Source organism: Haliotis rubra, unplaced genomic scaffold (genome assembly GCF_003918875.1).
Source record: "Haliotis rubra isolate DU_JTF1 unplaced genomic scaffold, ASM391887v1 Scf689, whole genome shotgun sequence".
NCBI classification, from domain to species: Eukaryota; Metazoa; Mollusca; class Gastropoda; order Lepetellida; family Haliotidae; genus Haliotis; species Haliotis rubra.
Genome location: NW_025767400.1, coordinates 351901 through 368991, shown reverse-complemented (window position 1 = coordinate 368991; position 17091 = coordinate 351901). Strand labels below are relative to the sequence as shown.

General features: G+C 39.2%; 2 protein-coding genes across 2 annotated transcripts in view; both read left to right on the top strand.

Annotated features, from left to right (window-relative positions):
* Nucleotides 1-5433: 5433 nt before the first annotated feature.
* On the top strand, nucleotides 5434-7310 carry LOC124258264. Its single transcript, XM_046692332.1, has 3 exons — nucleotides 5434-5816; nucleotides 6091-6622; nucleotides 6829-7310. The coding sequence occupies exons 1-2, from the start codon at nucleotides 5530-5532 to the stop codon at nucleotides 6416-6418; spliced, it is 615 nt and encodes a 204-aa protein (XP_046548288.1). The 5' UTR covers nucleotides 5434-5529; the 3' UTR covers nucleotides 6419-6622; nucleotides 6829-7310.
* A 2733-nt stretch (nucleotides 7311-10043) lies between these two features.
* LOC124258263 (UBX domain-containing protein 11-like) overlaps nucleotides 10044-17091 on the top strand; it is a 31649-nt gene continuing 24601 nt past the window's right edge. The window contains 5 exon segments of the mRNA XM_046692331.1: nucleotides 10044-10392; nucleotides 13039-13076; nucleotides 13888-14052; nucleotides 14961-15055; nucleotides 15235-15289. Of these exon segments, the coding sequence (XP_046548287.1) occupies nucleotides 10331-10392; nucleotides 13039-13076; nucleotides 13888-14052; nucleotides 14961-15055; nucleotides 15235-15289 (415 nt within the window). The 5' untranslated portion in view covers nucleotides 10044-10330.

Sequence of the window (17091 nt, the reverse complement as noted above, 5' to 3'; positions counted from 1 at the left end):
AGAATTGGGTCACTGATATTTTTTTTATTTATTTCCATGACTGTTATTTCTGTTCATTCTTTCTCAACCTAACTTGCTATTAGATATCAAACGACTACATTATTCACACACCTCGCTTACACAAACATAGTGTATTTCGTCGGAAAGTGAGAATTCACACTTTCACCTTCGTGTCGCTGTTAAATTACATCTTCAATATTTTACAGAAATTGCGTGTTTCAATCATGACGAGTTTGGGGGCCGAAAATAATCTGATACCTTAGGAAAGATTCTTGATTTGACACGCCTGTGCTGCAAAGCATCATGATTAAGAATAACGTTAGAAAAAGATTTGTAACGGTTTTGTTCATTTTTTACATTATGCAGTTTCTGTTTGTAATGAGAAATATTTTGTTACCTTCTCCTCGATTGAAATTCATGTTTTTATCGCAAATTAAATTAAATTTATTTCATGAAATGACACAATCCACAAAATAATTCGTAAGATTTGCTTAGGAAATACATTATGACACATAGCATGCATTGTGATCACGCATAACATCTTGGATGCACTTCACAGAAACCAATTCTTTGTATTCAGACATTAAACATAAATTTCTCTGAAACTTATCTCCCAGTACACTAAACATTTACTGATAAATCATATATATCCTTGGCTTGCTCCATACCTTGTTGCTTGTAAACCTGTCTCCTATAATTTCTTTCTTATATGATAACTAGGGTTGAATTAACGTGAGCAGACTGTGACCCTCCCTGCAGACACCATGGGCTGGCAGTTATGGAGCTGCCGAGGTCGGGGGATGTCAGGAACGGTTCCTGAGTCCGGTAACGCGTCAAAATATTAACAATTTAGAGAGATATTTTCACTACTGTGAAATCATTAGTTATAAAGTTAAAACAAACATATGTTCTCATATTCTAAAATTCTGACTATTTAAAAACAATATGACAACAATATTTTATTATTGTAAGTGTATATTTCTCAGTTTGTAACATTTCGTCAACAGCAAAAGAAACTTCCGATATGACAATATACGATATCAAAATATTTGTCAGGATATATTCGTGTGATTATTTTTTTAAAATCCCTTTATTGACGTAATCGTCTCAAATGACAAAATGATAAAATAAAATAAAATATATTTTTAATTGAATAAAATCCAGAGAATTCTTCCGTTTCCCAGTCGTTCTGAATAGCGCTGAATGAGTTCCAGCATCAACAGAGATGCTGACACGGTGCACCTGCAGGTGCGTGCATGGGTGGAGGGGGAACAGAGCGTTTACCTGCATGACGTCTGAGAAATGAAAACAAAGTTACCGGTGAAACATAACATATCCAATAGGCGAACAAACAGCTATAGCATAACAGACGATCAACGAAGAATCGGGTTGCTTCGCCAGCTAAAACATTTAAAAACCATATCGATCTATGACAAATACCTTTGGAAAATGTGTTCCATCAGTACATGAATTATGTGTAATAATGACTTACATACTTATGTAAATATTCAAATTCAGGACAGTTTATCATATTTACACCACGTGTCAAAAACACGTTTCAGCCGAGTAAGATGTTGACGATATCTTCCTCCAAGATTCATACTGACCCGATTTTCGAGTTGGTCACTCAGCCACACAATCAGAGCTACAAGACAACAAAAATGTTAACAGGTTAATTCTAGTTAGGGTTCTTGTGCTTAAAATGATAACAGGTTAATTTTAGTTTGGGTTCTTGTACTTACAATGTTAACAGGTTAATTTCAGTTATAGTTCTTGTACTTAAAATAGTAACAAGTTAACATTAGTTAGGGTTCTTGTACTTAAAATGTTTTTTATTGCATAAACAACAAATGCATATAGAATAACAGACACGCCTGCACATGTACATTATTGAGGGTTTGGTATTTTGCGGAATTAGTACATCACTCTCAAACAATGTTGTTCTCTTGTCTATTTAATGAAATATGTTTTAAACACATGTTTTTATAGAGAGCTAGTTGATACATCTATAGGTGAATGTCGACATTATGTTATGAACATTTGAATCAAACAAGACTTATTGTTTAATTATTTCATTTACATCGCTGAAAGAGACTGTTGAACATATTTTCCATTGATTAATAATTTCTGGGTTTATTTTGGAATGTATCAACTTTCACTTTCTCATCCAAACTTTCCTTTATTTATTTCCATCATTATATTGTATCTCCTATTGCTATATTTCAGGACATACACATGTATTAAAATGTTATATTTTGAGAATATATATAACACTCACTCTCGTGGTTTGTCTTTAAGAAAATGTAATGGATTCGCTGAACAATAAAATAGTTTAACATTTCGTTATTTATATACAAATCTTTTCACATCAGATAATAATTTACCTATTCTTATTTCTCGCGTTTAAAAAGGCCACTGTCACAGATATCACCATTAACCAATTTGAGTTGAAATTACACCAACCAAGCGTGCTGGATCAAGATAACATACAACAATAAATATGAACTTACTATTTTTTACCGAATTCAGCGGGAAAATGTCCTCTGTGACGACGTGTCAGAGATTATATTCCCCTCGTGATTTGTGAAACATAATTCGTGAACGTCCGAGAACATGTACATATTAGACTTTATTACGCTATCAGTGGCAACGAGGCATATTTATCTGGTAAACAGTTAACAATTGTTACGAAACTTAGACTCGTTGCAACAAATTATTTAGACAGTTCAAGATTCTGTTTTGAATGTCGGAGAAAGTAACCATGCAGATGTAGACTGGGCAACAGCACCTTCTTCACCAATAACTACTGGCATACGTTATGGGTATAATTCACGGAATAAAAACTACGACAAAGAATTTACAGTCAGAACGGAAACGATTAGATCTAACAGCAGAGAAAAGATTCAATACATTTCAAAACTGCCATAGTTGTAATCATGAAGCAGCGAATGATTTTCGTCCAGAACATATTATTAATTTTTAGGCATCTGTTATTACGCAATTATTAATCCATCTAGCTATAAATTTATAATTATTATCATTCTGCGTATAGTGCCGCGTGTTTTGACAACGGAGTTTCTAATATACTAGTTTGTAGCACTAACCTGTCGAGTAACAGACGACAATTCCCGGCGAATACTCTCGGCCATACTGTGCCAAGGGAGACAACACTGAGTTCGATGCCGCGCTTGCTATTTAAGGAGTTACCTCCCCTACATTTCATGACGTTTGACAGGCTGCTGTCATATGAACGATAAAATCATGTAATAACTGAAGCAGTTGTGGTTTTATGCTAAGTGACGTACAGACACATATCTTGATACGATGTTTAATTGTTCAGTACGTGACAGCAGACACAATGCGACAGACATATGCTGTGGCGATACGATCTTGTGTGTCTGGAAGCCACCATTGTTGAGATGCTTTCATCCCTGGGTGATAATATGAGAAGTAGACTTCTCTTGGTGTCGTTATCATTTACGGAGGAGGTTAACCTGTTGTATCCGTTATACTTTCACCTTGATTGTGTTTGTGAATCCATGTCTGGTGTCATCTGTCGTCTGCATGAGGTGGAGCCGACTTTAATGGAGGAATGGTCTGTCAGTTTGTCTGCGTGTGTGCCGATGTCTTTGGGGCAGAACTCGTGTTTTCAGTTATCTGCTTGTGGTGGAGCCAGCTTTAATGGAGGAATTGTGGAACCGACGTCTAACTGTTGTCTTCTGTTATCTGCCCGTGTGGGAGAACTAGCGTCTTCTGATTCCCCCCGGAGAAGTTACAGCGAGTGAGGGCGAAAGCCATATTCCAGCAATATCACGGCAAGGGACACCAGAAATGGGTTCGAACCTGATCTTATGCGAACGCTTTATCAACAAGCACCCCCACACCCTCCACGAACACATCAGTTTCATCAGTATGAAACAGGAGGCAGTTACAGCCAAGGGGCCCTTGGGGCAAGCGAACCTTTTTACGAATACATAATTATATAAAATTGATTAGTTGCAGTAACTGCTTGAAGTGTTAATAAAATAGTCCATGCTGTCTTGGCAATAATGGTAGCGGCACTGAATCATGTACCTTATTGTGAACGTGTATATGGTGGTTTAATCTTCTTAGGGACCGTTCATAATTTATGGCTAGGGGGATGATGATGATTTTAAAGGGGGGGACCAAATTTCGTTCTGGGGAGGCAGGGGGTCACCAATTGTGTACACATGTGCTAGGGGGGTCATCAATTTTGTACATAAAAATATTTTAAAATATGCTAAAAAATTATGGAAAGGCAGGGGTGGTGTCATTCATTTTGTACATGACATGCAGGGTGGGGTCACTTACTTTGTACATAAATTTTAGGGGGGGTCATTCACATTGTACATGCTTCTCCATATTTTCATCACCCCCCCCCCTAGCCATAAATTATGACCGGTCCCTTAGAATAGACACAAGAGGTCGATTCGTGTCAGTGTACAATCTGACTTGCGTTTTTTCAACGTGTCAGCAGTGGGTGATAAACACAGAACGCCTGTTCGCTTCCAACCCTCTTCCGCTTTCAAGAACCCAGACTGGCCTGATATACGACATTCAAACATTCTGTGCACTTCTAAGAACATGAACTTTCTGCCACTAAGTGCCTTTTGTGATTGTAAACCTAAAACTGTCTGTTTTATTGTAAATTGTTAATTATGTATTGATCACTTACTTATTTGACACTTCAGTTCAGTGAAAACCAGTTTCTCAATTAACCTTTACGTCTTAGTTTGGAAATCTATTCTGAACAGTGTGAACACGGTTGTTAATGAGTGAGTGAGTTTACTTTTACGCCGCACTCAGCAGTATTCCAGCCATATGGCTTCCGTCTGTAAATAATCGAGTCTGGGCCAGACAGTCCAGTGACAGCATGAGCATCGATCTGCGCAATTGGGATCCGATGACATGCGTTAACCCAGTCAGCGAGCCTGACTACCTGGCCCTGTTAGTCGCCTCTTACGACAAGCATGGGTTACTGAAGACCAATTCTAACCCGGACCTTCACGAGTCTATGAGTTGCCTTGTAGTGTGTACAACGGCTGCGTAAATTGTTACTTATACTATCAACCACTGGATTACTTGGTCGCTATCGAATATTTAGGGACCACTATATATATGTATGGCGCAACACTTTCCAACAATCAATCAATTAATTATAACTCATAGTGGAATGGCAGTTCAGATGCTCGCACGTCAGGTTAAATTCATCTTTTTGCGTAATTGTGGACTGGGACGAGAATGCAAGCTGGGTTCAGTCTCGCATACCACAACACACGACGACGCGAAAAGGGAGCCGGGAACCAGCTTCGACAACTTTGCAGCTCTCTGCTCTGCTCCACGCTACAAATACGTGACGTCACAATTTAGATATCGTCATAATAATAATGACGTCACACCACCAGGTTGGATCTGCGTGTCACGTGACGTTATTGTTGTCTGTCTGCCTAGATACACAGCCGCATTCAACTCGCTCTCGTTATTTTGTCAGTCTATATTTCTCCCACGATGCCAGGACAGACTGTACAGGTCGTGTTTCAACTCTACAACCTGCCTCCTGGGATAGAGGCCATGATGAGTGCCGACAGTCGGGTTAAAATCGGGGTTCTGGGTTCGATCCCCGAACTTGGCTCATGGAACATCCCGCAGATGCTGACTGCCGGGCCGTCGGAGACAGAACAGGACGTGTGGAAGGTGAAGAGTTATCTGCCCATATCGGCCACCTTCAAGTGGTCGTGGCTGGTGACAACGCATGATGCACAGGTTTTGTACTGGGACCCAGCAAGAAACAGACAGTGAGTTTTCTATGACGTAGTTACGTCTATATACGTTCCAGAAGCCGGTAATACCAAGCCTCTCTATCGCCAGGAACATATTTCCACTTTTTATATATACGTAATGACGTATTTTGTGAACGTATCTGTTCGTACGCTGCTCCAAACAGCATGATTTCCTCAGTCCCATCAGCTTCTTCACACAGTGCTAATTTTAAGTAGGCATTCCCTTCTTTCCTTCCCACCAATTTCTGATTGTTAACTCTTAATGTATATTGGAGTTTATCTGTTGCAGGACAAGTCTGAACTTCTTCAGCGGCACCATGAAGGTCCGATGGGGTTTTAAACACACCCAGTTCATCTCCCGCATATGCCGAGCTGACATCCGCACGCACTACCAGTGTCAGCCAGGAGAGGTGTTGGCTGTGGCGGGTTCTGAGGCCTGTCTGGGGTCCTGGGAACCAAAGAAGGCCATCCGCGCCAGAGAATACCCGTCGAAGTCTGGATACTGGGTTGCCCACACTGTCCTGGATTGTTCTGTCAACTACCACTGGAAGTGGGTTGTTCTGATGAGGAGACTGGAGCCGTCAGACGCTGGGAGGAGCGCTGGAACCGCCATCTGAAGACCAACTGTGAGGATCTGGTGATGGACGCCAGATGGAACTGCGAGTCCTTCATCCAACACCGGACCCCTGTGTCGCGGTACAGAGACGTGGACATGACCAAAGTGAACATCCCCAACTACAGTCTGATGACGTGTAATGCTGCTCAGGATGTTGCAGCGAAATGGATCGCAAATGCTCAGCTGGAAAACAAATACTTTGCAGGTGAGTGACATTTTGCTTCTTCAGTTTTCTATAGTAGTAAATTTGATCTGTCAATATATTGTTCAAGTCTCCGAACTGACATTTAATTACCACATTAACCAAAATTTAAGGATTAGAGTTATTACTCAGAGTTCGTGTCCCAGTTTTACACATTTACAAGGAACGCCACATGCATGTCGTAACTCCACGCCCAATTTTTTCTTCAGTTACCGAGCGAGAAGAGGCTGCCATGGCCAAGCCGGCTCAAGCACCTTCAAGCCATGGAACAAAGAAATCAACATGGCGCTCTCTGTTCAGCCGACTTCCGGCCCTGGTACCGTTCGTGGGCTTTGTGATGATCGGGGCAACAGAGTGGGCTGCAAACATGATATAGAGTTAAGGGGATGTGGGGATGGGGTAGGGATGGGGGAATGGTGGATGGGGTGGGGGTGACGGGCAGGCGTGATGAGGAGGAAGATGTTCAACATCCGTGCTCCCATTGCGCCCAGGTCAAGCAGACTTTCAAGAGTGATCCCACAGCCAAATGGGGAACAGATGGCAAACCTATTAACATTATTTATCATAGCAGCGGTTGTTATAAATGCTCATTGCGAAATTGAATGTAAAAACAAAAACAGAAACAAAAACGGAAACACGAAAAACAACGTTTTTTGTATAAACATAAATAATTTATATAATCCAAACAACAATTAACACAATATCATTTGTTATTTTCATAATTAATTGTTGTAGTGAACACATGCAGGGGCTTGTAACGCTAAAAACTGCCATCAAGGTATGTACTGTCACTCACGAGGTCTTAGCACTATATAAAAGGACAGTACATACCTTGATGGCAGTTTTTAGCGTTACAAGCCCCTGTGGTTGTGAACAGAGAAAACAAAAAAATACTAATCGTAGACTATTCATAGTCATAGCATATTTTGTGGAGCGGGATTGCAAGAATGTATTAATGTGTTATTATTTAATGTTAATGCTTATAATATTGTCATTTGTAAATACTGTATAATAAATGTATGCATCAATAAGTTGTACAAACTCAGAGAGAGGAAAATATAAAAATAATATTGTATCTATGAGCTACAAGTCATTGTCACGTTTACATTTTGAAATGAAACCTGTCATTTGTAAATACTATGTTATATATATGTTATATCAATAAGTTGTACAAACAGAGAAAAATGAACAAAATATTTATGTACCTTTGCGCTGTCATTGTTTACGTTTACATTTGGTCATGAAATCTATTTCAAAATAAATGCTTGAAAACTGATTCTTGATGTGTTTCTCATCTTGTCTCATTATCAGTACACAGGCTTATGTCTGCATGTTATCGAAATGAAATTACAGACAGTAAATATAAAATTTATAACTGTCTCGTTTCTCGTGACCCCCATACCTATAAAGTTGTCCCGCCTCTGATATAGTTTCACATATTTAGCACTGTTAAAGGACTTTAAGGCTTAAAGTTGGTCTTGTATTGACTTACCTCTGTTTGCACATGTATGTTATACGCAGGGGCGATATATTCCATGTCATCATAGCTGCGTGCATTCTGGCCAATCGAAGCAGTGTGGTACCTTATGGATTGGGTCATTGAATACAGGAATGGGTGGGGCAAAGCCTTCTGCTTGACTGATGTACTGAACATAAAGACATTCCCCTAATGCTTGTCATACCTTCTTTTTACTTGTCATACCCATGTGACCCGTGAAGATCCGGGTTAGAATTGATCTTCAGTAACCTATGCTTGTCGTAAGAGGCGACTGATTTGATCGTGTGGTCAGGGGCGCTGACTTGGTTGACACACGTCATCGTATCCCATTTGCGTAGATCGATGCTCATGATGTTGATCACTGGATTGTCTGGTCCAGACTCGATTATTTACAGACCGTCGCCATACAGCTTGAATATTGCTGAGTGCGGCGTAAAAATAAACTCACTCAGTCACTCTCCCCATGTCCGTGTTACAATGTAGTAACCTATATTTCTCATGGCCCTCTCTGAGAGACAACCTGCACATGCTCCTATAATATATTACCGGTCACTTATAAGTATGTTTACCTTTATTGATATGAAAACTGCAAAAGACGTTTATAAAATCCGCCGTACCTACACAACAGGCTTGAAAAGATTCACAAACAAAAATGTTTGCTTTAACTAACTTACGTTGAAAATTTTACCTTCTCCCGTGTGAGCTAGGGGCGGTGGGGGTAGCCTAGTGGTTAAAGCGTTCGCTCGTCACGCCGAAGACCCGGGTTCCATTCCCACCGTGGATACAATGTGTGAAGCCCATTTCTGGTGTCCCCTGCCGTGATATTGCTGGAATATTGCTAAAAAGGGCGTAAAACTAAACTCACTCACTCTCCCATGTGTATCCCTGCTTTCGTACCCGTGAAGGTCCGGGTTAGAATATTGATCTCCAGCAACCTATGCTTGTCGTAAGAGGCAACTAACGGGATCGGGTGGTCAGGCTCGCTGACTTGGTTGACACATGCCATCGGTTCCCAGTTGCACAGATCGATGCTCCTGCTGTTGATCACTGGATTGTCTGGTCCAGACTCGATTATTTACAGACCGTCGCCATATAGCTGGAATATTGCTGAGTGCGGCGTAAAACTAAACTCACTCACTCACTCCCTCACCCTCTCTTACTCATACACTTACTACATTGTAATCCTCAATACATCGTCATATGAGCGAAATATTCTCAAGCACGACATTAAACACAATTTCACCTCACCTCACCTCACCTCACCTCACCTCAATACAGTACATTGTTAAGCAGCAGTCATTTCAGTGTTTGTGTTTGATCCCATACTGTATGTCTGTATGCATAATTGTGTTTGATCCCATACTGTATGTCTGTATGCATTATTGTGTTTGATCCCATACTGTATGTCTGTATGCATTATTGTGTTTGATCACTTACTGTATGTCTGTATGCATTATTGTGTTTGATCCCATACTGTATGTCTGTATGCATTATTGTGTTTGATCACTTACTGTATGTCTGTATGCATTATTGTGTTTGATCACTTACTGTATACGTTCACCATGGCTGTAATAATGTGACGTAAAATGTAAACTAACATACTGTGTAGGTTCATGCCAAATTGAGTAAGAGTGTTACCTCATGCAATCACACATGTCATCCATTAATCGGATTGTGTATTTTCTTTTGCTCTGTCAACATTGACAGAAAGATAAGCAAGCTTAAAGTAGTAATGCACTGAATCGATGCAAAGTATTCCATATTTTAATCATAAATGCTGATTTTAACAAGGTCGCTATATACAGATACAACGAACTGAAATAGCACATCTTTGGCTATCACCGGTTACATTATTGACTGGGGTAACAAAAGTTCTCGTCACCGATTTCAACGCATGCGCAACACGCACGAATACTTCAACATGGCGTCCTTGGATGTAAACAAACCTAGCGACGGGAAGATAATTACCGGCACTGGAGCATAACGTAATACAGTTAGAACACTTAAAGGAAAGACGGACACAGATGATCAATCATGAGCTGGTTTTAATAAGTTTGATGAGTATTTACGTTTACATGAAATGTAATGGGAAGAAATCAGCTCTAACAGTGCCAGTGGGTTGCCTTCGCTACAACATCAATCAGTGACAGCTGATCGGATGATTTGTATCTAGGTTGAATTCAAGAGTTACAAGATAGCAGAGGTCACCCAAAATGAGTTCGCCCATGTCGAGCCTAAAGAAATCTCATAAGACGCCGTTCATGCCAGGCAATGGGTGAGTGCTGAGTGCCTTTTGTTACAAGTATCTGTAGGTGCAACCAGGGGCACAGTGACCGAACGGTGTTCGTTCATAATTATTATGATCCCCGGTCGGACGATTTCTTTTATTTTATTACAGTTCTTGTCCGAGTATTTTATTAATTATCATGATTTTTAATCTAATATTTCACCATTTATTAATTCATTGGTGTTATATGGTATAACAGTATAGGCACCTCTCCTCCTAATTAAGGGTTAGCTCTATTTCGGGATTACTATTAATGTAGATAATTTAAATGCAACTTTGAAATTGAGTGTCATTGATTTTTTATGTCACAAAATGACATCAAACAATAGGCTGATTTCACTGTTGACATGAGTGAGTGAGTTTAGTTTTACACTGCAATATTCCAGCTATAAAATAATCGGTGGCGGTCAGACAATCCAATGATCAACAGCATGAGCATCAGTCTATGCAATTGGGATATGATGACGTGTCAACCAAGTCAGCAAGTCTGACCACCCTATCCCGTTAGTTGCCTCTTACGACATGCATGGGTTACTGAAGATTAATTCTAATCTTATTGACAATAGACATGTTAAAGTAAACTCTTTTATGATGTGGACAATGCATCTGGCCACAGATTGTAAGGTCTGTTGGTCGTATCCCATAATGGGACGTTGAAGTTTTATGGCCTCTACATCAGCGCCCAATGTGTGGCTGAGTTGTTTCATGTTAATTGTGAGTAGAATCATTCTCAATACCCAACTATGTGACCAGTGATATATGTCTTCAGCTGGCCAGGAAGTATGTGATAGGGCATGGAGTAATCCCATAGATGGTGTCCTTACCTTGCATCTTGCTGAGGGGCTTAACCTCTTTGGTCATGTGGACAAGGCAGCTGACCTCAGATCTGATCAGGTATATGGTTTGGATCCTGTTATGGCTGGTTATTGATACAGATCATAAAGATTGATAATCGTTAGATAAACACCGATCAATGATCAATAAATATCAGAGAAGTAACTTTGAGCAAATAAAAATTTAAAAAGGTCTGAAAGAAATCAACGTATTTCACATCACTGGAAAGTGGTGGCACATTTGTCCATGAATTACTACCAAAGCAGCACTCAGAACATAATTTAGAAGCAGTCTATGAATGAAGACCTTACTTCTTGAATTGTGTAAGTGAATTAAAAACTTATTTCATCAAAATAGATTATGCACAATATTGTCGATGACACATTTTTTCATATTGATAATCATTAATAAGTCTTCCCTTCTATGATATTTCAGATTTTTAGCTAGTCCTTGTTCCTATCACAGAATCCACTGGCCACCCAAGCGCAGTATTTAGATTGACTGTCATTGATAGTGGATATTGTTAGATATAACCATTACAACAGGATCAGAAGTTGGTTATAAATATCTTACCACCCACGTCCATTCCACAACCAGCATGATATACTACTAGGATGACTGACTGACTGACTGACTGAGTTTTGGTTTTACGCCACTTTTAGCAATATTCCAGCAACATCAGGCGGGGGACACTAGAAATGGGCTTCACACATTGTACCCATGTGGGGATTCGAACCCGGGTCTTCGGCGTGACGAACCAACGCTTTAGCCACTAGGCTACCCCACCGCCCCCTACTAGGATGAAGTTATGAACAAATGCCATGACGTGTTACTATTGCAATATGAAAGAATCAGAATCTCCTTAACTTCTATTGAGCGGTAATACCAGTATACCTCAGGCATGTCGGCAACAGTGACATCACAAGATTGTACATTATGCAGACCATATACATGACAACGGATGTTAGCAATGTTGACCAGTGGATCAAGTCTAAATTATTACAGTTCTTCTAAAAACTGCACACTGAAAATTCTTCAAATGTCACAAATGAATTTAAGTTTGGTCCCAAAGTCCAGTTTGGAATTAACCAAACTGTCACATTATTAGTTTGGAAATGTGCCAACAAGACTCTTAGATATTAGTGAATTTCTGTTATGATTCATTTTACTGAAATATCCTTTTTGATAATTAATCATTATAAGATAATTTTTTTTGTCATTCTTTTGAGACTGTAGCTGTAGAATGGATTTCACAGATGAATGGTCACCGCCGCATTTCAATGTATGTGATGAATAGGAACATGACATCATTTGGCAATGATACTTTTTGAGATCTAAATAAATCATTCATCTTGTATGTTGTACCAGGGGTGGAAATAACTTTAAAATTGCTAGTGTACACTGGTACAGTGGCACATGTAAAATCACTTGCCCTGATAATTTTTCCTCTATACCGGCCGATTTTCTTGTTGATTGTTTAAATAAACATATTAACATTAGAAAGTCAACTGGACATTGGTACAGCATGATATACAAATTTGCTTGCCCGACTTGAAAAAACACTGGACTCGGGCGTCGGGCAATGGGTTATTTCCACCCCAGTGTACACATGTTATACCTCATCTTTCTTTTCACATAGCTGAGAGTGTGAAGGACTGCCAAGTTTCAGTTAGTCTGTTGTAGAACTTCATCATAGTTATTAGCATGATTATGGATAGACTTGTGAATGTTTACAATCACTGTGCAAGTAATCCAAGTTGTTGTTTTGTGTTTGTTAATACTGTACATCTATGTTGACAGGCAGAGACCAGTGCCCTTCAGAAATCCAGATTATTCAGGTATTTGTTTAATTCTGATATATGATATGATTTACATATATATATATATATTCATGTAGTGTTATACACACATTATATGTTCTCCAGTTCATCAATTACAGCTGAGGACATGTGTTGTTTTTTAGGCATTAACAGGAGAAAGAAAAGTATGATTAATTAGCATGAATAAAAATTACAAATCCAGAAATTATTCTAATATTTCATATTGAAGTCTATGGTGCAATGCACAAAAGCACATGCCTATGGTATGTTTAAGTCCTCTTAAGACATGTTATCAAGTACCTTAGAAAAAACAAAACATTAAATTTTTCCCTTGATAAAACTTTGCATCCTTATGCTTAGTATTTGTAGCACCAAACAGTTTCCGCCTTGAATTTATTCTTGGAAATAAGTCATGAATTATTTTTTGCAATGTTGGCAAAATAATGTAAGTCTGTCACTGGTTGTTATTGCCATGACACTCATATCAAACTGGACACTCATCATGATGTCCAGTGACTGATAAAATGGTTTTAATGTTTAAAACACAAAGAATATTCAAACGTGGCTGATTCCATTTTTTGTTGGCAGCCCTTTGAGTGAGTGAGTATGGTTTTACACCGCTTTTAGCAATATTCCAGCAACGTCACAGCTGGGGACACTAGAAATTGGCTCCACACATTGTTCCCATGTGAGAAATCAAATCCAGGTCGTCAGCGTGAAGAGCGGTCGCTCTAACCATTAGGCTACCCCACTGCCCCAGCTGGTCTTTGACTTATGAATGACAGAATGTTTAGTTCTAGCAATGAGTACACATGGTCTCTGTCAACAGAGGATGAGAGTCGGCTTTTGGAGGAAGTTACATCAGGAATGGCCTCCAGTAGACTGAAAGGGCGTGACCCCTTTGCTGGAGGCTTGCCGAAAATAGAAAGCCGACACCCTTCGCATCTGTACTCAGGAACCTCTCCAGGTCGAGATCAGGGGCATCCTGGTGCATGTAAGTGTTTTGCACCTTTTCTGCGTATTGAAACAAGCAGAGGATTCTGCTGGTATAATAAGGTTCAGGGTCGTGAAGCTGGTCCTGGTTACAAAGGTGCCACAATCAACTGTACAGAGTTGCTTCCCTTGGGTAGAGTTGTGTCCCTTAGACTAGAATCCTTTGACTGTAGGTTGAAGTGGCAGGTTTGTCAGAACCAGGCCCGTTCTCATGGATTTCACCAAAGTAGTAAACATCAAAGACCAACATTACTCATAGCTTTCCTCCCACTATAGTTTTCAAAATACTATTACTCGCCGTAGTTTTACAGCATTACTACACTAGTGTTCGCTATATACGTATGACGTCATAATGGTTTACAGTTATGACGCCACAATGCTAATACCTCTGTCAAAATGGTATTAGACCTTGCTTGAGTCGAAGAAAGCTGAGAGTCATCACATTGTAGGCAGTTTCTATCAATTTTTGTTGGAGAGTAATAAACAGAATATTTAATCGCTTCCGTGATAAACCATTTTTATGAAACTTGTGAAAGATTTAGTATCAAACTTGCTTTTGCTCCTGGTATGGTATCACATGGAAGGTCGTTTATTATATTCAATGTATTACACCAAACTAATTTACTTGATCATAAAACTCAGTGGTGAAGTTATGAAATAATACGTTAATGGATTTATGCAATCTCAGTAGATGTTTTGACTTCAACGTCTTCATGAATCAGCTATGGTGTATCAATGTTTCCCAACCATGTGTCTTATGTTCATTGAATTGATCGACATTACTAATTGAGTAAAGCAGATTTGAATTAAACAAATACTTATTCATTATTTTAGCTGCTCTCCAACAGATAGATTATTGAGAGAACTTCATGTTTTAGCATGACATGTTTAATATTTTTTCTACATCAGCTCCCTCGGATCGTGAGCTGCTGAGTTTAATGATGTCTCGGGTGACACAGCTGGAAACAAAGCTGCAGTATCACAGTAAAGAAACTACGGAAAAGGTAAAAAACTTAAATATTAATGTGATACTTATTTTTAGCTCATCTGTCATGAAAGGCCATTTGAGCTTACTTATAGTTTCGAAGGATGTTTCCATTTTTGACCTGTTCAACTGACATTTTTATATAGTTTTTGTTACTATAAGTGTTTCATGTTGACCATGAACTGATTGTCATTTCAGGACAAAAGAATAAGAGTGTTAGAAGATAAACTGAAGATACTCCAAAAGGCTCAAGGTTTGTACACATGACTATATGATAATAGTGATGATGGCGGTGATCATGATGCTGGTTGCTGCAGAAGTTCTGCTAATATGAAGCACCTTTCTAAATTTAATAACCAAGTCTACAAAATGCAACATGTTATAGTTAAAAACAATGTAAATATCAGAGTTACCTCCCTTGGCCCTTGAAGCTGTTGGTAACATTAAACCAAGAAAAACATTTATTGTTATTAAATAATGATAGGTGGTATTGGAATTAAATTACCTATCTGTTCATAATTTCAGTATCTTTAGTGCATGCACTTATCGAAACATGGGAACATTTTAGCATCAAAAGTTGCTCAATGGAAAGTTGTTCCAGAATATACGTATAGGAGAAAACACGCCCCTGAGGTTTTGGAAGAGAATATAAAACATTCTTTACCAAAACCTCAGGGGCGTGTTTTCTCTAACATATAAACCGTCAATGATGGATAATTATAATGTAGATAATCATTTAATGAAGCTACATAACAATAACTGAAGTGCAAGTAAAATCAATTTAATGACAGTAACTATAAATAGATAATTCAACTCCAACATCTTCATCAGCTTGGTGGCTTTGAGGTAGAGCATCAGCTTATTAACCTGATAGATGTGGTTCTAATCCTGTTGGAGAAAACATTTGCACTTTGAAATTGATCTTGGATGATATTTTTCAATTGATTTCAAACACTCATATATCATTTGAATGTTGATGTTCATATAGAGTTAGGAAAAAATAATTACAAAAAGTAAAACCTGGGAAGAGGTCTTACTTACAAAAAGTAAAACCTGGGAAGAGGTCTTACTTACAAACAGTAAAACCTGAGAGCAAACAAAAACCTCAAATGCGGTTATTCCGGGAAAACAAGAGATGCCTAATATATGGTGAGAAGCACACTTCAGGTTTATATTACTGGTGTAAACATTGTTTTTGCTCTGTTGAAATTAAATTAAAAAAGATGAGTTTTCTTGCCTATGGAAATACTTTCTTGGATGTTATTCTCATAAGTTTTTGGTAAATGCTTATTTTTAAACTTATCCTATCTCACGACTTGCACCTCTCTCTCTTCATTCGACCATGAGTGGAAACGAATTAAACTTTGCTCCAGGCCTTCCTTGTCCCTGTCCCCGTGCTGTGCATGCCTTCCTGCCTTAGCCATGCTCACTAGGCCGTGACAGCACGTGGCATACGCAGTCCTCACCCACGTGATCACCTTCCATACTCATTCTCTTTCTTGTCGCTCGACAGAGTGGACGTGAATTTTTTTTTTCGTCTGATAATTGCTCAACATGGTTAAGCCTGTTCAGGCCAGAAACGAAGTTTTGCGCTCAGCGTAATAAAGTTTTTTCAGCTTGGGACCCACACACATCGTGTGGTGATTATGTGGGTTGTTGTGATTAGGACAAACGTTGTCCTAAGTGTTCAGGACTGTCTAATGTGGATTTTAAAGCTTACAAACGTGCTTGTGCCAGACGTTAGGCAGATAGTGCCAGGAATGCTAAATGCGGGATCTGGTCCATCTCCCGCTAAAACCAATGTTTACATCGCCCCACCCTACCTGCTCTCCGTTCTAAATCTCCCGTCTCTCCTAACGAAGATTTTATGGACGCTTCGTCGGATTCCTATTTGTCTGAGAATGTTGAAAGGCGTTTGGGACGCTTTCCTCGCCTAGCTCCAGTTCTCATGGGCATGCAAGGGTGGTAATGACTGATATTTCCTCTACACAAGACCTGCGATCTACTTTATCTCGTAGATCCGGTTCTTCGGACCGTTCAAAGTCCTCGAAAACT

Excerpts from the sequence above, each read along its gene's own strand:
- LOC124258264 (XM_046692332.1), top strand. The coding sequence starts at position 5,530 with ATGCCAGGACAGACTGTACAGGTCGTGTTTCAACTCTACAACCTGCCT. Across the intron at positions 5,817-6,090 it reads GACCCAGCAAGAAACAGACA|GACAAGTCTGAACTTCTTCA; the intron begins GTGAGTTTTCTA and ends TATCTGTTGCAG.